Source organism: Pleurodeles waltl, chromosome 6, assembly GCF_031143425.1.
Source record: "Pleurodeles waltl isolate 20211129_DDA chromosome 6, aPleWal1.hap1.20221129, whole genome shotgun sequence".
In the NCBI taxonomy this organism is placed as follows: domain Eukaryota; kingdom Metazoa; phylum Chordata; class Amphibia; order Caudata; family Salamandridae; genus Pleurodeles; species Pleurodeles waltl.
In genome coordinates, this window is record NC_090445.1 from 365336985 (window position 1) to 365359095 (window position 22111).

Here is a 22111-nt window from a genome sequence, read left to right on the forward strand (position 1 = left end):
GGTCCCAGTAAGGTAGGCGATGTCCGGTCAAGTGGTGTCGATAAAATCTCAGAGTTCGGTGGCTTGTTTGTGGAGGGAGCGGATGTTCAGGAGCAGGTAGTTGATAGGATTGTGGAGGATGATGGTATGTCTGTGTGTGGAGAGTACCATCACCTTCTTTAGGCTGGCGCTGAAGTTGCAGCTCCTGCAGGTGAAAGTTCAGTGGGGTAGATGGTGCAGCAGTTGCTGAGATGTCCTTGTTGAGGCGGAGGAGGAACTCGGCATCGTAATGGAGGCTGGCCGGGGGGTGGTGTAATGGAGATCCAGGGTTCCTGGTGCTGGCCGTGGGCTGGGCGCAGGTGGGCTTACCTTTAGCGCACCAGCAGCCGCCATTAAGAAGTGGAGGGAGCGGTCAGCTGGGAGGCGGAAGGGCGGGAAATGTGCTTCGCAGGGGTGGAGGTGGGTGGGGCCACAGGGGCCAGCGCGGAAGGGGGGGGCAGAGGAAAGGAAGAGAGATGGGAAGAAAAGGAAATATGAGTTAAAAAAGGCAGAAAAAGCAAGAGTGAAAGAGAGACAAAGAGAAAATACTTACTTGTGATGGCCACTACACCACCAGGGATGAGGAGCAGGGACAAGTCTGTGGGTGGAGGAGAGCCTCAAACAGAGTTGGAGGCTCTCAGTTCGTCCCAGGCAGAGGGCAGAGGCAGCAAGAGGAGCTGGGGAGGGCAGCAGATGCTGCCCATGAGGTACCTTGTGGTAGTCACATCTCTGGGTTGGGCTACAGAGCTCTGAACACCGAGAGAGTGGGCAGAATGGTGCATAGCTAGATGACATACTTACAAGGAAATACTCATCAGGAGGGAGTGAAGGAACACAATAGCCCATTGGCTCCTAACTGCATCCTATCCTATCCTATCCTATCCTATCCTGAGGGCATTTTCCGGACATAAATGTGTCCTGCTCAAGAAGAAGCTGTCTCCAGAGCCCAGATAAAGCCAAAAAACTCCAAGGGTTAGTTAGCTGACCTCCTGCTCATTGTACAGGGACGCAACAGCTGAAAAGCCTGCTGGGGCATGTTGGTAGCCCAGAATCTTCAAGCCCATCACAAACCACATCTGTGCATCACCAGAGACCAGTGCCCAATTGTAAGGAAATGCCTCCTTGGCATGGTTGCCCCCTGACTTTTTGCCTTTGCTGATGCTATGTTTACAATTGAAAGTGTGCTGAGGCCTGCTAACCAGGCCCCAGCACCAGTGTTCTTTCCCTAACCTGTACTTTTGTATCCACAATTGGCAGACCCTGGCATCCAGATAAGTCCCTTGTAACTGGTACTTCTAGTACCAAGGGCCCTGATGCCAAGGAAGGTCTCTAAGGGCTGCAGCATGTCTTATGCCACCCTGGAGACCTCTCACTCAGCACAGACACACCGCTTGCCAGCTTGTGTGTGCTAGTGAGAACAAAACGAGTAAGTCGACATGGCACTCCCCTCAGGGTGCCATGCCAGCCTCTCACTGCCTATGCAAGTATAGGTCAGTCACCCCTCTAGCAGGCCTTACAGCCCTAAGGCAGGGTGCACTATACCATAGGTGAGGGTACCAGTGCATGAGCATGGTACCCCTACAGTGTCTAAACAAAACCTTAGACATTGTAAGTGCAGGGTAGCCATAAGAGTATATGGTCTGGGAGTTTGTCAAACACGAACTCCACAGCACCATAATGGCTACACTGAAAACTGGGAAGTTTGGTATCAAACTTCTCAGCACAATAAATGCACACTGATGCCAGTGTACATTTTATTGCAAAATACACCCCAGAGGGCACCTTAGAGGTGCCCCCTGAAACTTAACCGACTGTCTGTGTAGGCCGACTAGTTCCAGCAGCCTGCCACACTAGAGACATGTTGCTGGCCCCATGGGGAGAGTGCCTTTGTCACTCTGAGGCCAGTAACAAAGCCTGCACTGGGTGGAGATGCTAACACCTCCCCCAGGCAGGAGCTGTAACACCTGGCGGTGAGCCTCAAAGGCTCACCCCTTTGTCACAGCCCAGCAGGGCACTCCAGCTTAGTGGAGTTGCCCGCCCCCTCCGGCCACGGCCCCCACTTTTGGCGGCAAGGCTGGAGGGAACAAAGAAAGCAACAAGGAGGAGTCACTGGCCAGTCAGGACAGCCCCTAAGGTGTCCTGAGCTGAAGTGACTCTAACTTTTAGAAATCCTCCATCTTGCAGATGGAGGATTCCCCCAATAGGGTTAGGATTGTGACCCCCTCCCCTTGGGAGGAGGCACAAAGAGGGTGTACCCACCCCCAGGGCTAGTAGCCATTGGCTACTAACCCCCCAGACCTAAACACGCCCTTAAATTTAGCATTTAAGGGCTACCCTGAACCCTAGAAAATTAGATTCCTGCAACAATAAGAAGAAGGACTGCCTAGCTGAAAACCCCTGCAGAGGAAGACCAGAAGACAACAACTGCCTTGGCTCCAGAAACTCACCGGCCTGTCTCCTGCCTTCCAAAGAACTCTGCTCCAGCGACGCCTTCCAAAGGGACCAGCGACCTCTGCATCCTCTGAGGACTGCCCTGCTTCGACGACGACAAGAAACTCCCGAGGACAGCAGACCTGCTCCAAAAAGACTGCAACTTTGTTTCAAGAAGCAGCTTTAAAGAACCCTGCAATCTCCCCGCAAGAAGCGTGAGACTTGCAACACTGCACCCGGCGACCCCGACTCGGCTGGTGGAGAACCAACACCTCAGGGAGGACCCCCGGACTACTCTACGACTGTGAGTACCAAAACCTGTCCCCCCTGAGCCCCCACAGCGCCGCCTGCAGAGGGAATCCCGAGGCTTCCCCTGACCGCGACTCCCTGAAACCTAAGTCCCGACGCCTGGAAAAGACCCTGCACCCGCAGCCCCCAGGACCTGAAGGACCGGACTTTCACTGCAGAAGTGACCCCCAGGAGTCCCTCTCCCTTGCCCTAGTAGAGGTTTCCCCGAGGAAGCCCCCCCTTGCCTGCCTGCAGCGCTGAAGAGATCCCTTGATCTCTCATTGACTTACATTGCGAACCCGACGCTTGTTCTAACACTGCACCCGGCCGCCCCCGCGCCGCTGAGATTTCTGTGTGGACTTGTGTCCTCCCCGGTGCCCTACAAAACACCCCTGGTCTGCCCTCCGAAGACGCGGGTACTTACCTGCAAGCAGACCGGAACCGGGGCACCCCCTTCTCTCCATTGAAGCCTATGCGTTTTGGGCACCACTTTGAACTCTGCACCTGACCGGCCCTGAGCTGCTGGTGTGGTAACTTTGGGGTTGCTCTGAACCCCCAACGGTGGGCTACCTTGGACCAAGAACTGAACCCTGTAAGTGTCTTACTTACCTGGTAAAACTAACCAAAACTTACCTCCCCCAGGAACTGTGAAAATTGCACTGTGTCCACTTTTGAAATAGCTATTTGTGAATAACTTGAAAAGTATACATGCAATTGAAATGATTCAAAGTTCCTAATGTACTTACCTGCAATACCTTTCAAACAAGATATTACATGTTAAATTTGAACCTGTGGTTCTTAAAATAAACTAAGAAAATATATTTTTCTATAACAAAACCTATTGGCTGGATTTGTCTCTGAGTGTGTGTACCTCATTTATTGCCTATGTGTATGTACAACAAATGCTTAACACTACTCCTTGGATAAGCCTACTGCTCGACCACACTACCACAAAATAGAGCATTAGTATTATCTCTTTTTACCACTATTTTACCTCTAAGGGGAACCCTTGGACTCTGTGCATGCTATTCCTTACTTTGAAATAGCACATACAGAGCCAACTTCCTACACCAATGCTCAAAGTTGCACCTAAGTCACCCAGAATCCTAGAGATGGACTGGGCTGTGACCTCAATATCGGGCGACTGGTAGCCCAGTAGCAACTGGGCTTCTACCAGCACCAAGAGGACTTTAAGCGACGTCAACCCTGTAAGCAAGACCTTCCACCCCACTTCGTGGACCAAGGAGTAGCCACAGGAAGACCTTGGTCGACTGCACAGCATCCACAATATCCTTGTTATCATCAGTATCCTTCATTTCTTGCATCTGGACAACCTCTATAGGAATCCACTACAACAGGATAAAGTGTCTGGAACTGTCTGAAGACTGCCTAGCCTGTAACGGTAACATATTCTTAGGACGTTGCTGGTCCCACAGACTAGCCCCCTACTAGAGATGGTCGTCCTAAGTGACTAAGTGACAGCATTACAACTAGCCCAAATTTTTGATGAAAAATGTTTTCTGTATCAAATTAGCTGAATTAGCCAGTGCTTGTGAAATGCTTTGATTTACCATACTTTGTAAATTCTATATCTCCAGAACCCTAAACTGAATCTTTTTCATTATGGTGTCTAAAAATACACAAAGATAGAGTAGGAAAATGGCCTTTGATGCAGTCCCTCAGGGCTGAAGATCGGTTGTGCCACCTTAAGGGACCCCTCACCTAACACATGCACACTGCCATTGCAGATTGTGTGTGTTGGTGGGGAGAAAAAGGCAAAGTCGACATGGCATTCCCCTCAGGGTGCCATACACACAAAACACGGCCTGTGAGTAAGACGCCCTAGCAGGTCTTAAAGCCCTAAGGCAGGGTGCATTATACCACAGGAGAGGGCATAGCTGCAGGAGCAATATGCCCCTACAGTGTCTAAGTCCATTCTTAGACATTGTAAGTACACTGTGGACATATTAAGTAAATGGTCTGGGAGTTTGTCAAAAACGAACTCCACAGTTCCATAATGGCTACACTAAATAGTGGGGTGTTTGGTATCAAACTTCTCAGAATAATAAATCCACACTTATGCCAGTGTTAGATTTATTACAAAATGCACACAGAGGGCATCTCTGATGCCCTCTGTATTTTACCCAATCCTTCAGTGCAGGACTGACTGGTATGTGCCAGCCTGCTACTGAGAGATGGGTTTCTGACCCCCTGGGGTGAGAGCCTTTGTGCTCTCTGGGTCAGAAACAAAGCTTGCACTGGGTGGAGGTGCTTCACACCTCACCCCTGCAGGAACTCTAACACCCAGCGGTGAGCCTCAAAGGCTCAGGCTTTGTGTTACAATGCCCCAGGACACTCCAGGTAGTGAAAATGCCCAGCTCCCGGACAAAGCCCCCACTTTTGGCAGCAAGTCCAGAGGGGTAATTAGGAAAAACAAGGAGGAGTCACCAACTCAGCCAGGACCACCCCTAAGGTGTCCAGAGCTGAAGTGACCCCCCTCCTTGCAGAATCCTCCATCTTCGTTTGGAGGGTCAAGGCCAATAGGGATAGGAATGTGTTCCCCTCCCCAAAGGGAATGAGCACAAGGAGTGGCCATTGGCTACTACTCTCTGACCCCTAAAACGCCCCTAAATCTTGTATTTAAGGGCTCCCTGAACCAAGCTAGTAAGTTTCCTGACGACCTCACAAGAAGGACTGCTTAGCGGAAACCCCAGCAGAGAAGGAAAGGAGACAACAAACTGACTTGGCCCCAGTCCTACCGGCCTGTCTCCTGCTTTTAACGAACCTGCAGAAGAAAGGCCACGCGCCCTGCAGGTCCAGCGACCTCTAAAAAACCTCCAGGTAATTGCCTGCATCACAGAGGATCAAGATCTCCCGTGGACAGCCCCCGTCCAAAAAAGAAGCCTCTTCTAAAGAATTGCCACCTCACTCCAGAAGCGTGAGTCCTAACCACTATGCACCCAACACCCACGGTTCGAGTCCAGGTGGCCCAACCAACTAGAGAGGACCCCCCCAGGCAACCAAGTACCCACCCTGGGTTGACCTCTCCATCCCTCCACGATGACACTTGCAGAGGAAATCCTGAGGACTCCCTTAACCGCGACTGCCCTGGCCGAAGATAACTGATGCCAGAGGACCCACTGCAGCCGCAGCCCCCAGGTCCTGGAGAAATCGACACCCGGTGCAGTGATGATTAACAGGTGGCCCTCTTCCCTGTCCGACCTGTGGTGTGCCCAAGACACCCACCTGGACCTTGCCTGCAGCACCTGAGTGACCACCAGGGTCTCCTCATAGAGTTTCACTGGAAAGCCGACGCCCTGTTTGCACCCTGCACCCAGCTGCCCCAGTGCCGCAGAGGGTGTGGGACTGTTGCCTACTTGGGGCCCCATCCAGTGCTCCTCTAATCCCCCTTGGTCTCCCCCTCTGAGCCGTGGGTACGTACCTGCTGGCAGACCGAATTCCGAGTACCCCCTGTCTCCATAGGAGCCCAGGGTAAAATTGCTCAACTTTGAACTCTGCACCCAGCCAGCCCTATATTGCTGGTGGTGGGTGTTTGGGGCTGACTTGAACCCCCAACAGTGGACTACCTATAACCTGGGGACTGGAACTTTAAGTTGTGTACTTACCTCTAAAACTGTACTTTATTTTCTACCCCCAGGAACTGTTCTGAAGAAATGAAGTGTCCACTTTTAAATTGATATTCTCTGTTTTCTTAAAAACTGTCTACTTGACTAAACTGAAACAAAGTTACATTGATGTCTATGCTAAGTACTTACCTGCAACAGTATTTACTTCTGAACTGAGTCTTGTGGTTCTAGTAATAAAGTAACAAAAATATATATTTCTATATAAAATCCTATTGGTCTGGAGTTAATTCATTGAGTGTGTGTTACTTCTATTGCTTGTGTGTGTACAACAAATGCTTAACACTACCCTCTGACAAACCTAACTGCTTGATCACACTACCACACATAGAGCATTAGTATTATCTATTATTGCCTCTGTCAAGCCTCTTGGGGAACCTCCGGACTCTGTGCACACTATATCTCATTTTGATATAGTATGTACAGAGCCAGCTTCCTACAGATATTGTCTATTTTTATAAATTGCTGTTGACTTTCTTTGGTATCTAGATGATTTCTTCAATTGTTTTGGTACTGTTTAAATGTTTTTCGTGTGCTTCTTTGTGTAAGCCTTGCTGCTCAGACCAACAGCTACCTAAGGTTGAGCTGAAGGTTTGACAAAGGAAACCTAAGGGTCCTAGAGGAGTTGGTAAGTTTATTACACAGTGAAGTGGCACAAGCACACCATATAACAGTTCACATTTCCACACATAAGGCTATAAGGATAATGTTGCCAGTAACAGAAAACAAATGGATTAAAAATATTTCTGATCCTTATGCTGGTATTAACATTTTGAATCAACGACCTGTCATTCTGTTGAGGATGAACCATATCCTTGCCCCACCTACAATTCAGATACCAATTTATAATTTAGCTAAGGTGAAATCTTCTGGGTGCAGATAAGGTCTCTCTGTAAGTGATTAACAAGGGCCTAGATTCAGCGGGAACATTTTGGCACCAGTTTTTTAGGATGCAGCCTACAATGCAGCTGTCTAGTTTCCTAAAGACACCTTGAGAACATTCAGAAAGCTGACCAAGGAATACTTTCTCACGTTGTTTGCCATTGGCTTTGTGGTTTGTAACTCACATTTTCTTGCTTTCCATTTGCTAATTTTGTTTTAGGCTGTCCAGCTTTAGTTTGCACCTTCCCTTGCCCAAACCATATTTACAGTATCCTTCTGAAAGCTCCCTTTCTGGTAACAGGCCTGTAAATCTTGTTTATATCTCGTCACACTTCGTGTGCATTCAAAGACCGAGGTCAAATTTAAGGAGCTGTTGTAGGAGGACACTTGTTTAAATTTCATTCTCTGACTTCAAAGGGAGAGGATTTACATGAAAATATTGCTGAATACAGGGGGTAGGAAAGAGTTTTTTTTCCTAACTCATAACATTTAAATAAAGTGTATAAGTATTTCAGAATATATCAGAATCGAGAACACAAATAAAGCACATTTTTTGTTATTTCTGATGTGTTTTGGAAACAAATAGTTTAATATGATGAAAATAAATCTTTCCACTGGATGATGCAATTTCAACACATTTTCGTCTCTGCACTGTATAGTTTTATTAGTAAAACTGTATGTCTGTGCAAATGTAATGGTCATTTCAATTGAAAATGTGTTGCCTGATGCCACTGTACTCTGCACCACTGCACTATTCGCCACTGAATTCTATATCACTCGTCTAGGCCTCATCAATCTACTCTGAACAACTCCACTGTACTCTAAGCCACTTCGTAACACTGCACACTCTGCACCACTTACTCCAACACCCAACTCTATGCCCCTGTATTCCACGCTAGTCCTCGAAAGGTCACTGTCACTCTAATCTAACCTGCACCACTTTACTCTACACCATTACACTTTATGCCACTCTACACAACTGCACGCTATCCTGCAATACGCCACTACACTCTACTCTGAAACTATTATATCTACTCTGTGCCACTCTATGCTACTCTGCACCACTGCACTCTATGCCACTCAACTCTACTGTCCTCTGCATTACTCAACTCTACACCACTCCACATCACTATTCCATTACATTCTACTATGCACCACTCTAATCTATGCTGCTGCATTCTACCACGCTGCATTGTACACCGCTGAATTCAATGTCACTGCACTCTATGCCTCTGCACTCTACGACACTTTACACTAATGCACTGTACACCAGTCCAATCTACTCTCTGACACTCCAGTGTATGCCACTCTACGCGATGCCACTCCAATACACAACACACTCTGCTACTATGCAACACTCTACTCCACTCTTCTCCAATCCGCTCTATGACACTTCAGACCACTCTCCCCTACGCCACTAACTTTTATCCAGGCTGAACAGCAGCCATGCTGGTGTAAAACATAGCTAAAACAGATTGCAAAGCCAATAGCCCTTGCATAGGCGGGACCTAGTGGATTTGCCAATGCTTGTCTTTCTCAGGCTTAGTCATTTGAATTTAGAAGAGTAGTAAAATAATGCTATTATAAAAAGGGAGTGAAAGGTTGCAAAATGTGCCAGTAAGCTATAGACAGACTACATTACCTCACTCGGGTAAAAAGCTTTTTGCTGAGAGCCTTCTAGGACATTAACATTTACCGGTGCAGATATCGATGAAGGCAACTATGCCTATTGAACAATCAGGATTTATGACTAATTTATCTGTCCTGAAGAACATCTACATTCACTTCTATGCAAATACATTAGGACCAGAGAGAATTCTGTCTACGGGTCTTTTACTAGCTTGCCAAGGCATTTGACCTTCTGGACAGGCAAACTTTAGGATGCAAATTAGATATAGTAAGATTCTTTCTGTGCTTCTAAAATTATTAATTGCTTTTCACATATCCAAATAGTCCAATATTTTAATGGGAGACAACGACTATATAAAATATGATGAATGACATTAAAGAGGGTTTCTTGTGAGCCTTTTTGGTAATTTCCAAATATTCATACAAACGTAAAACGTAAACTTTGCACTTGTATAGCGCACTACTCACCAGTTAGAGTCTCAAGGCGCTGTACGCATACCGCTGTGGAACCCCTGCTGGCTTTTCACTCTAAGACGCCCACTCCTGGGCAACCCCCAGGGTGAGGCCAGACACCCAAGACCTGTCAGGGTCATTGTGGAGATTAAGCAAGGTATTGCCCAGAGTTACAGAGTGGGACCCATTAATTAGATTAGGCACCGAGGCAAGAATTATCTGGTCCAAGGGAATTGAGCCCAAGACCCTCTGAGGTGGGATCTCTGCATCAGGGTCTGCCGATCTAAACAGTGTGCCACACTTCTCCATATGATATGCCCATTCTGTTATTTTCCAAGAACTTATATGATTTGCCTAGAACAATTTATATTGTGCATAAGTTTTTTCCTTTACTTGGAGTATGCCAATTGGACACGTTAATGGGTGCCTAAGATTTAATTATTTTTGACTTAACACCAATAGACTTCAACATGACCTGGGTGAATTACACAGGTATGCCGATCAGAATTTCTTGAAAAGCAATGTGCACAAGACAGAATGTCAGGTCTCAAAGTATCCAATTTAATAGCTAATCGGGCAAGGACTAGATGGATGAAGTAAACATATGTTTATTCAGGTATGCTCTTAATTCAAGATCCAAACAATTATTATTATATATATATTGATATTATTACTTATTCTTTTCAGACAATGTTATGTGTAAACGGGGCATTTTTCACTTCTTGAGGAAGTATATAGGGATGCAGGCAATAAGCTTATTGGTTTATCCGACGTATATGTATGAGGGCTGGTTGTTATGGTTACGTGGGGTTAAAGAGTTATTCATGCTTTGCCAAGCTCCTTCAGGAAACAAGAAACAAAGATGGAAGGAATGCTTGAATAAATTTCGTTCACAGGCGACTACTCGGGCCCCAGTCTAGTCCATTGTTTTTAGCCCTCTGTGCCATTATAGAGAAAGAGACAACTGTGCCACAGGATTCAAGGCACACCTCAGTAAAAGTAGGACAAAACCATTTAGTGGTTCCTTGTGTTGTAAAGTGGAGGGGACCGGGCCCAACAGTTTGGTCTGGTCTGCTGCTAATACAGCAGGACCAAGACTGATTTGCATATGGCTGTTCTCTGTCTAGAGTGGCATAGAGGTTGAAAAACAATGACCTGGAACGTGGCCAAAGAGTTCACCAGTGGTTGAGATTAACTGAAGCATTCTTTTCTTCCATACCTTTTTTGCAGTAGATGCCCTAGATGCAACAGGTATGTCCACATATGGGTCCCATGACCAGTGTGCCACATGACACACCCTATACCTCACTGACATGACCAGGCTAAAATAAACCGAAATCTGTTTGGGTTTGCTTGTGTTAATGCCCGGATAGGGGGGCATGGCCTGGCATTTCAAGTTGGAGTGTTCTTATTGAGGCAGAACCAACTGATTTTCATATGACTATTTTCTGTCTCAAACGGGAAAGGGGGTGAAAAATTGATCTGGAAAGTGGCTGAGATTAATTCAAGCGTTCCTTATATCACTCTGTAGAAACTCTTCGAGGAAGCATAAAATAAATGAACCTGTATGTAACTGCCCAAAACTGCTGTCTCTCAGGTAATCTAAATTTGGAACTACAGTATTTTCTGTTCACAAGAGATGATAAATAGAGCTGGACCACGGTTCGCCAGATTAAATGTTTACAGGAGAGAATTGCATAAGTAATTTGCAGCTAGAGACATTCCTGACTGTCAAAATTGAAGTTGTACGCGCTATTCAGGGCAATGGATGTATTAGGAAAAGAGTAGCCTTATTTTGTTAAGTTACAGACATCTGAGAGTAGAAGAGTTACTTCATCTTAGTAGAACAGGTAGTTTACTAATGAAGATATGGCAGGAAGCCTGCAAGGGTATTCCTATGTCAAGTTCAGAAGCGAGGATTATGCTTTTCTTGCTCTATTTATTTCAGATTTGCAGAGGATACACCTACAGTTTTGCTAACACCACTGTTTCCTTCCGTTTCCTCCTCGGTATTGCTTTTATTTTTTATATACAATATATGAATTAATGTTTTAGGGTACTGAACGATTAGCTATAATTGATATTTACTTACATTAATCGGTGCATGACTGGCATTGCATGTTTCTTGTTGTTGATGTTTAAAAGTACTACAGTTATATAAAAAAGGAAGTGTGCATTCATTGTTTAGCCTTCTAAATAGTGGGGAGTTGTACTTTTTATTGTTTGTGTTTTGCTGACTACCTGAAGAGGTCAAAATCAAAACGAATAATTATCAAACTGAAGAGCAACACTGTCTGTACTGGGACACCTAACCTTTTATCTTCCACTCCTATGCCACCAAATCGGAGCTATTCAGGGGCAACCTGAACTTTCTGCATGACTCTGTAATTGCATAAGGGAATGTTAATGCAGTTATTAAAAAGGGAGCGGCAGTTATGGTTGTGCATAGTTTTTGAGAAGGTAAATCTGATTGAAATGGGAAGACTTGCGATTTCAACTATCCAAACAAAATCAGCAATATTGGCCCTGTTTCAGAAAGGAAAATATTATAAATACTGAAGGTGGTATTTGGTATTAACTGCCAATGGTATAAAAACTACCAATTAGGCATTTTATTAGGTCTCTCGATGCTTTGGTAATGACAGAGATGTCAGAGCTACAAGTAGCCTGTCGACGCCTTTAATACACACATTGTCCGGTAGAGTTATGTTACCACTGTTGGTAAAAAGTATTTGTCTAAAATTGTCAAATTAGCTGCCGAGAATACACAAAAGTGTGTTCTACTAACTGTATTTTTACAGCCAGCAACAATGCAACATTGTAATACCAGATAAATTACCGAGCAGCAAAATTACAAATTTCAATACCTTTTTTGCTGACCCTTTACAGTTATTTCACTGGAAATAACCAAAACCCTTCTGAAGCTATATTAAAGTCTATACTGGGGTTTAACTGAAAGACTATATATTAACTGCAAATTACAACTGGTTATCTTAATAATGTAAAGGCATCCAACTGACATAAACTGTGCCCTGGCTTCTGAGATGGACCTGACAGATTAATTACATTTCTGAACAATGCACTTTACCGTTAGTTTGTTTAAAAATTAACGCAAAAAATGATGGCCTTGGGAGAAAAAAAAAAAAGCAGGGGCACCGGGTTGTCAAGTGAGTCATAACCTCATGTCATTAGACTGACAGCCACCTCTAGCCTCAGGGTAGCATTTGCAAGGGGCGGTCCATCCAGATCAGAAAACAGGTACGAGGTTGCACATTTGTTGTTACTTGAAGCATAACAAGGACATATAACAGAATATCCTAACTGGATATACCAAAGTAAATCACAGTGCAACTAGAGAATTCAGAGATTGGAAATTTCGGAAGCTGTCAGCTTCCACCGTGTAAATCTGTCAAGTGTACACTGAATGACCACTTGAGCACGCGCGTTTTTGTAATGATGTGCGCCAAACACAACAGCATTTACCCCAGATACTTAATCGTATTTTCAGGAAACCAGCAACTAATGACTGGGAATCACTTCTCACAAACGTTTCAGCCCACAAACCAGGGGAAAGGGTATTATTTCACAAAGTTAATAGGAGTCGACACAGCAAGTGAAAACCACAATCAAGAATCGTAAAAATATAGGTTCACTGTCTCTTTTTAATAGTCAAAGGGTACGCGGTAAAATAAATTCACGGGGTCCACCACGGATATGCTTGGCACATTACATTTATTAAGAGGAAACATGTACTTTGATGTAAACCCAATCTCACATTTTGTTTTCTGGCGTGCGTCGTTGATCCTACAGTTTTTCACCTGGTGACATTACACACACAGAAACTCATGGGGGGCTGCCCTTTGTATCTTGTTACCACAAGATCACTGTGTTGTGTCCTATGAGTTGGGCAATATTACAGAGGTAATGTCAATTTATCAAAGTATTACTGTTCTAAATGATTACTTTTTAAGGGGGCGGTAAACAGTCATTTGTACAGTTTTCTGGGATAGAGGTATGGCATAGATACTTTAAGACCAACGCATGGTAAACGTATTTATTTTGGAGGAAATCAATCTTGACTATTTGTACACAACAGAATACTGTGGAGCTAACAGTGATACTTTTGTGGACTAATCATTATATATTGGATAGCTCAACTGGAAATCATATGTAGGAAAATATGTGGGCGGATCTCTTGATATGTTGGGGTGCGAGCATAGTGAAACATTTGGCGGCTGTTTATGAAACATTAGATCTGAGTAGTTGGAAGGCGTGGCTTAGTAATATTTGGACATTTTAAAAAGTAAACACCCTGGTACGTTCTAGATTCTAATCTTTGTATTTTCAGGTTTGACTTTGGAAAAAAATCTTAAAAGTTAATTTTGAGACTTTAAGGGCTAAATGGTATCTGTTGATGTGATCTCAAAACTACAAAGGATGGTTTTCATGCACGAAGTCATGATCTTTGTATATCGGAGGCCTGATGTCCCTACATTATAGGGTGGGGGATAGTCCGGCGATGAGTTTGTAACTTTCTGTGATGCTTCCTGACATAATTAAATACAAACCGATATAGACCTTAGACTAAATACACCTTTGAGTCCCAGGGTTTACTAACAGAAGGCAACTCATGTAATATTGGGAACGGGGTCATGGCTCTTTGTGTTCAGTGTGAAATTTGCCAATAAGTGCCCCATTTTAACATTTGATGCCGACTTCGATGTTTGTTAGCCCTGCTTGCTCCCCATGTTATTTTATGCTCTGGAATTGTACAACACTTGCACGAGACGACCTTACCTCCATCGCCCGGCCGCCGCCACCGGTCCCCTTGCTCGCCTTTCTCCCCTTCCTCCCTCATCCAACATGGCGGCAAATGGCACTACCGGAAGTTAAAGGAAAAGGCACTTCCTAACCACGCGAATGGGCACCTGGTTAGAGGTGAAGCCATACTGGATTGAACCTTGTTTTTACACAATACATTAATGTTTACATGCCTTTGTTAACAGTTAATAACTATGCAATGACTCAAATAAGTATTATCTAATTTAATTTATGTTTGTGTTCGAAATGTCTAATCAAAAATTACTTTTCAAAAATATCAATGTAATTGTTGCTATAGAATAAACATTTAGAAAATTGTACAATTCAAACATGTCTTTCGTAGATCACTTCTCTGTATCTTTTATTTGGGTTACCTGCAGTTCTGGTGTATATTTTCGGGTAACCCTTTGTAATTGGCAAGGCGACAATAAATACGTCGGCAAAGGAGAACCCACCGCACATTCTACTGGAATTGGCAGATGTCCTTCTTCAGTTTCCATGGTTTCCTTTGTAAGTGAATTTGTCAGTGGTTGTTGTAATGCAGCGAAGGGTCGGTGTCGCGAGCCGTGGAAGGAGCGGCACTTGATCGGTAGATTTTTTCCATTAGGAGGGGGAGTGTCTCAGCGAAAGCGATAGACTGTGTACTTGTCTGAGGGTTAACTCGAGTTGAAGACGGTCCCTGAAGAGGGACGAGGTTCCCTAGTTGTGCTGGAGGCTCCGGGGAGGCAGTAGAGCCCAGCAACAGTAGCGGCACCATGTCTTACGCTTTTCTTTTCAAGTATATCATCATTGGAGATACCGGTAAGCGATCTTTCTTCGTATCTAGCTTTACGCCTAAATTCACCTGGTGAGTACCTCCACGCGATTGACCACGTCATGCGTGACATCTTCATCCTCGCTTGTCTTTCTGGCCTCCGTTGCTTTGCGTGCTGGGATTTAACTATACAACTCCGATTTAAGAGCGCTGTCGGATAAAACCTTAGGCATATTATCTCGTGGGATTGTCCTGGTGTCAGTGCTTGAAATTGAAAAAATAAAGTGCAGGTAGTCTGTGCCAGAGACTGTACCGGCCCATTCAAAGCACTGCCTGGTGTTGTGTCAGCTGTCAGCATAGCGGGAGGGTATCCTGGCGCCGAAGCAGGAGAATGTATGGGCCGAGCCAGGGTTGGGACTAGGTGAAAAACTATGTCTTCAGTTCCTTGTGGAATTCAGTAACAGAGGAAGAAGCTCTCAAGTGCAGCGGCAAGTCTTCTCATGCTTTCAGAGCGTGGTTGGAGAAGGCACTTACACCAGATCTGGTTCTGTGTATGCATGTTTATGTTGGGAATGTTGGTAGGAGTCCAGATACGAAGATGTTTCTGGTGGATTTGTATAAGTTTATGCAGTTGCTGAGGTATGTGGGGTCAATGTTGTGTAAGGCTTTGTATGTATGTGTGTGTGAAAAGTTAAGAGTGCTTGTTTGTGGACGGGGAGCCACAGAGCACAATGAGATGTTGGATGGTAGTTTAAAGGTGAGCCTGTCCGTAGAGTTTTGTATGGTCTGGAGTCTTCTAGTCAGTTGAGCATTGATTCCAGCATAGAGTGCACACTACCTCAGTCCAGTTTGCTAGTGACAAGGGAGTGGGTGATGATTAATTTGAGTGTTAGTAGAGTTAGTAGTGTTAGAGTTAGGTGAGTGTTTAGTAGCGAGCCATTTGAAGATCATCTGGAGCATCTCAAGTATGTGAAAGCAGGAGACGGAGGCTACTTTTTCACATTTGGTTGATCATGGTGAGATGGTTGCCAGTTACTACTCAACGGTTCTTTGGGTGGTTTCCTGAGAAGAGTGTGATTCTGAGTCTGGCAGGCCATCAGATGGAGTTCCAGAGCAAGGTGTCTTTGCCAAAGATAACTACTTCCGTCTTCTCTGTGTTGAGCTTGAGGCAGTTAGTTTTTATCCATCTGGCGAATTTGGTCATGCAGACACAGGAATTGGTCTGTGTTTGCTGGCTTGTCATAGAGTATGAGCTGGGTGTCATCAGCTCATACTCTATGACAAGACATGATGTTGATTCAGTGGGAGTGGATGATGCTGGCAAGTGGGGTCATGGAGGTGTTGAAAAAGAGGGGGTCTGAGTGAGGGTCCTTGTGCAGCTCTGCAGATGCGGTTGATGGCATCTTCGCTGAAAAGGGGCCAGGCTGACTGACTGGGTGCATCCTGTCAGGAAGGAACAAATCCATCAAAGTGGAGCCTGGCTTTGTGCAGTCATTGGATAAGGATAGGATGGGCGGCAGTGTCGAAGGCTACAGGAAGATCCAGTAGGATGAGGGCTATGGTGTCACCTTTTGTCTATGATCATCCAGATCTCATCTGTGGCAGCGATGAGGGCAGTCACTGTACTGTGGTTAAACCCAAATCTGGATTGAGTGGTGTTGAGAAGGTGGTTGTCAGTGAGGTGGCTGGCTACGCCTGTGTTTATCATTTTCCATTGCTTTTGCCTGGTAGGTGAGCAGGGCGGTAGACCAGTAGTTGGCTACCATTTTCGGTTCTGCTGCGGGTTTCTTGATGAGGAGCATACTGCAGTGTTTTTCTAGGTGTCCGGGAAGGTGGCTGTGATTTTGATTTATGCAGGTTCGGGGTTAGGGCTGAGGTGATAGGGGTCCAGTGCTTTGATGAAGAAGTGGTGAAGGCAGGGGTCGGGGGGGGTACTCCAGAGTGTATGGACTGCATGGTTGTTGTGGTTTCTTGAGTGGTGAAGGTGGTTCAGGTGATCAAGTTTGCCCTTTAGAAGTTGGTAGAGATGAGTAGGAAGGAATTGTCCAGTTGGCCTCTGAAGTTTTGTACATATTGGCAATTTTATTGCTGAAGAATATGGGCAGCTGAGTGCAGAAGTCCTGAGAGGGATCTGCGCTGGTGGAACTTGCTGCCAGATAAGTGCTGTCTTTGGTGCGTTCTGCAAGGTTCTGCACTGCAGCATTTGCATATTTCACTGGGATTATCCAACATCACAATCTGTAATTCCAAATGTGCTTGGATGGCATCCAGTTAGAGAACATGATCCTGTGGGTGAAATACAAGGGGGATAACGGAGTAGATGCTGTTCATGACTGCCTCATTGACATTTACTTGGATGAGTTAGCCCTTAATGTTCTAAAGTGTAACTATTATTAATTTAGCTGATCAAGTCCTTTTACCGTTTGATTGCTTAAAAAACACCAGGCCCACCATTTTTACAGTCCGACATAGACAGAATTAGTTAAGTATTATCTAAGGAGATGTTGTTCAATTTCAAAAGAGGTAAGATCTTGTGGTTGTCATTTGGAGCTGGCAGAAATGTGTTGCCCTACCATGACAAAGAACATGTTTTCCTTCCATTGAATGCCTATTTTATCACATGCCAGCTCCTCCACTTATTAAATCTCAAAAGTGCAAAGTGCTAAAAAAAAACTGAGGACACCAGCCATCCTGTATTCTTCCTTCTGCACTGTACTCCCACATTAAAAAAAACATGTATCAGAAGGTTGATCTCTGGTGGTGCAAGGTGGAATGCTGTAGAACACCTTCCCTGAGACACAAAAAAAAGAAAAAAGTATTTGGATCAGCAAGATAACACATGATCTGCCTGATACGTTTGATGCAATCTAAAAAAAACAGCTTTTAGGTCCTAGGTCATCTGGCACAAAGGGATTTTTTGTGGCCTGGTGAGGTAAAGAATGATCTCTTAGTACATCAATAGAAGAATTTTTCAACCCATTGTACTTCACCATCATTTATTTCAACACTTCATCAACTAAACCTCTGCCTTATCATGACCACCACTTTAAAAGCCTCTATAGCACTGCACCAATCACATCTCTGCTGTCTGTCACAACTTTATCATTGCCAGTGTTGCACCACCATCTACACCGCTGCCTGAACATCTGTTCAACTACTCCAGTTACATCAATCATTAACCATATAGGCTGCACCTCCTCCTTTAGTGTTACTGCTCCATCTTCTATGCTTCTGCTCAGTGATAACTACCACTGCCCGATCATCCACTCTGCTGCTTTGTTCGCTCGGCCATCTGAGATTTATTATGTTTTTTTTTTCAAAAATCTGTTTATTATTTTTCAACCATGTTGTAACATTTAGACTTTCACATCAACACTAGTACAGCAAATCTGTGTAATTGCCAGTTATGCATGTAATTGCACCAGAAGAAAGTAGATATCGAAACAGTCAACAGCTAGACCTCCACCGGAGCTTACACACAGCAGGATTTATGACACATGAATGCAAAAGAGAAAAAAAATGTCCATGCAATGAAACTTTTAGACTTGTGGATAACCTGCAGGGCAGTCGATGCCACAGTGCCTCTCTAATCCTCACACAGAGATCAATGCGTTCGTACAGAGTTATGCATGCGAATATTGATCTTAAGTCAAACAATACATAAAAATATTAACAGTTTCAAACAATGGAGTACTGTATCTTCAGGTAATAGACATTTAATTGATCATGTCTTCGTGCGTGCGGAAACCCCCCTGCAGCACACATACGTACTAATACATGACAGGAGCACATCCAAACTTCAGACACCTGCTGCCTGTATAGGACCCGGCTGCACCTGTAAAACAGAGACTGAACCAGCAGCCCACGCTCCGGCACACTCCGCCTCGCGCTCCCGTGTTTGTATTGGGTGCATTCCCACCTCATTTGCTAGTCTGATTCCGCTATACCTGGGTCCGTTCCTGAGCCCTGTAAGTACGCCATCATCAACTCCCAGCTGTCTGACAACGGATACCTGTGCAAACCTAGTGCAACCTCACGTCTTAATGCCACCCCCTCCGCACTTGCCCAGGTCTCGAACTAATACTTCCAGGCCCGCTCAGTTGGTGGGTCCGCCGACTTCCACCTACGAGTTATCAGCCGCCTAGCTGTTATCAAGCCTAGATCCAGAAATCTTGCAGCAGCTCTATGTCGGGCGCCCCTAGGAAAGAGACCCAGCACACAGACCTCCCATGTAAACGGAACCGAGCGCGTTGTGCACTCTACTGCTCTCCAGAAACAGTGTACGGGGGGACAGGACCATAGCATGTGAATCATATCTGCATTAATGTGGGAGCAGTGGGGGCAAGCTGCATCGCAGCGAGAAAAATATCTATTAATGCGAGCTGGAGTGAGTTATGCTTTATGAATAATATAGAATTGTATCAGGCAAAATCTAGAGTTACGGGGTATATTAATGTGGCTGGAGAGAACAGAGTTCCATTGTACGTCTGTGAATGAGGTATCCGCATCGGTGTCCCAGGCCGCACGCAGCGTGGCGCACTCTAGGATTGTGTGCGTGCGCAGCGCATCAGTGAACCACCAAATCAGGTGTCTTCCCTGCCCCATCACCTGTATGTATTGTACCAGCAGATGGGTTGGGGGTGCAGTAGACAGGTCACCCCACTTAGATGATAAAGACCTCAACAGTGAATTATATAGTAGGAACTGTCCTGCAGGTAGGCCTGTCCCCTGAACCAGTTTGGGCTGAGATTGATTATTATTATAGCTGCTTAATAATTTGTACTACAGGTTACAATGTCTTGCCCACTGCTCAATGTTATTTAAAATGTACTTTCAATTCTAATAATTTTATAATAAAAAATAAAAAAAATGTAAATTTTTCTTAACTGTACTAGCATTAATGTTGCTCCTCTATTTTCTTTACCAGGGTTTCAGCTGCTATGAGAGTGCTTTCCAAATTTTGTAGAACCATAATCTTTTGTTACCCATCTAGCTTTAATAGAATAGGAGTCAGGCATTTTTTCAAATGTGTTTAATATATATAACTAAAGCATTGTGTGGTAGCGTACTGTTATTTACAGACAGCACAGTTTTCCATTGAAATGGCCAATAAATCTGCACAGACACAGTTTTAATGATATTGCGCACAAATAATGTTGAAACGGGTTTCAGTGAACGGTTATTATTTATGCATCACCAAGTAAAGTGTCTTGATTTGTTATGGTCCTATTAAAATCTTTGTTTCTATCACATTTCAGAATTAGGAAAAAATGAGCTTCATTTTCGCCTTCCTAACTGCCCAAACATGTACAGTTCTTTCGCAGCTATTTACATTTTGTTGTTTGTTAACAAAAATGATAGTCTTTCCTTTCACACTCACGGTACACTATGAATATTGCCACCTAATTTACATTATTTTTCTTTTTCTGACTGCAAAGTGAGATGAATGTGTAAACACCAATAGTAGCAATTTGTGAGAAGACACAACCTGACTTGGCCTGCCGTCTTTGAAGTACACCAGACGAGAATTTAAATACTTCTTTATTCATTGCTTGGACTTTCACGACCCACCAAAAATCGGCTTGTGACCCACAGCTTGTGAAAAGCTGATCTATACTATTTCTTTATTGTTTGTACCACCTTACCTCATACACCTCTTTTTGTAATCCTTCATACAACTGTTTCCGTACTACTCCAAAACTAAACCCACTGCTCCGTTCATTGGAATCGCTACTCACTTATGTCATGTACGCAGTTCATTTTCACTGTTCTTTTGAGTGCACTGCTGCACATAATACAACTACTCCATTGAAAGGCGATTTGTTCTGCCCAGGTAATCCGCCTAGATTTTCTGCTTCTTGATCACCTGGTTTTAGGTTTCGCATAGACAACGCATGCACTGTCTCTGCGAGACATGCTGTTTTAGATCTGTGGGCTTTTACCATGCCCACCACTTTTCATTCGTTCCTTTGTGTCCCTTTAGAAATTCCTTACTTTTTAGTGGTGAATTGTTGCCATTTGTCCCTCCTTTTGGTGTGTTGACCCCTCCCAGGGAGACTGGTCCTGTTACATGTCTTATTTTGCTTCTGGCCATTTAAGTTACCTTTGTTTCACTACTTTTTAGGTCGAGCCTAGGCAGAGCGCATACACTTTCTCTCAACATGCTGTAATCTAATTCTATGGGCTTTCACCACACCCATCACATGCTATTCACTTTCATTCATTCCTTGGCCTGCACTTCAAAATCCCTTTGGTTTGTTAGGTAAATGCTTTAGGTTTTTCTGGCCTTGAGGCTGTTTTGTTACTATTTCGGAGACTGACACTGTTGCATGGATTATTGCACGATTGGCCATATATCTTAGTGTTGGCACACTACATTTTTTTTTTTTTTGACTCTCCATGCACAATCTGTGGTGGTATGTTGTTTCTTCCTCTGGCATTTCGCAGTTTCGTTTCTGTGTCTGCGCTAGACAAAGACTGCAAGCTGGAGGGGGGCACAAGGCGGGTCTTTTTTTATTTATTTATTTATTTGCAGTTTTATATAGAGTGAACGCCACCTGAAGATTGGAGCGCATTACATGAGCACCGGTTACATTTGCAGCCCCATTCCTAAATTCTTCACAAATTTAGCAGTTGAAAAATATACAAACTGATGCTTTTTTTAAACAGAAAAAAACACAAGGGAAACCCTCAACGCCACTCTCCTGGCACATCGGGAGAGCTGATACTATAATACTCACTGCACTTGGGCAACTTACCCCATAATGCTTTGCAGGGCATTTCTTTTCAGCACTTTTTTTGTCCATAACTCAGCCCGTGGTGGTCCTAGGACAATGGGACCACCACCAAAATGTTCATCACGATGTGCTCTTTCTACCCAGGTTGGGGAGTAGGGTCATAACCATAGCCTCTCCCACCATTCAATGTCCTTTTAAACCCTCTTGTGGCTGGTGCCCTTGCTTTATAGCTAGGAGTAGTTTATGTTCTTAGGACCTTGACTGCTGTAATGTTCTTGCTAGGCATGAAGATGTGTAAAGCACTATGCCCTCTAGGGGCTGAATATGCAGTTACACTGCAAAGCTCTCTGCTCTTCTGTTTTTCTGTTTTTCCACGAATGGACCCCAAACCTATGTGACCTTGTAGAGGGTCGCTGGGACTATTAGAAAATAGTGAGAGTTAGAAAAATAACCCT

General features: G+C 44.5%; 2 protein-coding genes across 2 annotated transcripts in view; one reads left to right on the forward strand and one right to left on the reverse strand.

Annotated features, from left to right (window-relative positions):
* TOX4 (TOX high mobility group box family member 4) overlaps positions 1-14239 on the reverse strand; it is a 315932-nt gene extending 301693 nt beyond the window's left edge. The window contains exon 1 of the mRNA XM_069238267.1: positions 14142-14239. Coding sequence (XP_069094368.1) covers positions 14142-14147 — 6 coding nt within the window. The 5' untranslated portion in view covers positions 14148-14239. The remainder of the gene's footprint in view (positions 1-14141) is intronic.
* Positions 14240-14656: 417 nt separating this feature from the next.
* The window catches only part of RAB2B (RAB2B, member RAS oncogene family), a 60610-nt gene continuing 53155 nt past the window's right edge, over positions 14657-22111 (forward strand). Inside the window, exon 1 of the mRNA XM_069238268.1 lies at positions 14657-14966. Coding sequence (XP_069094369.1) covers positions 14921-14966 — 46 coding nt within the window. The 5' untranslated portion in view covers positions 14657-14920. The remainder of the gene's footprint in view (positions 14967-22111) is intronic.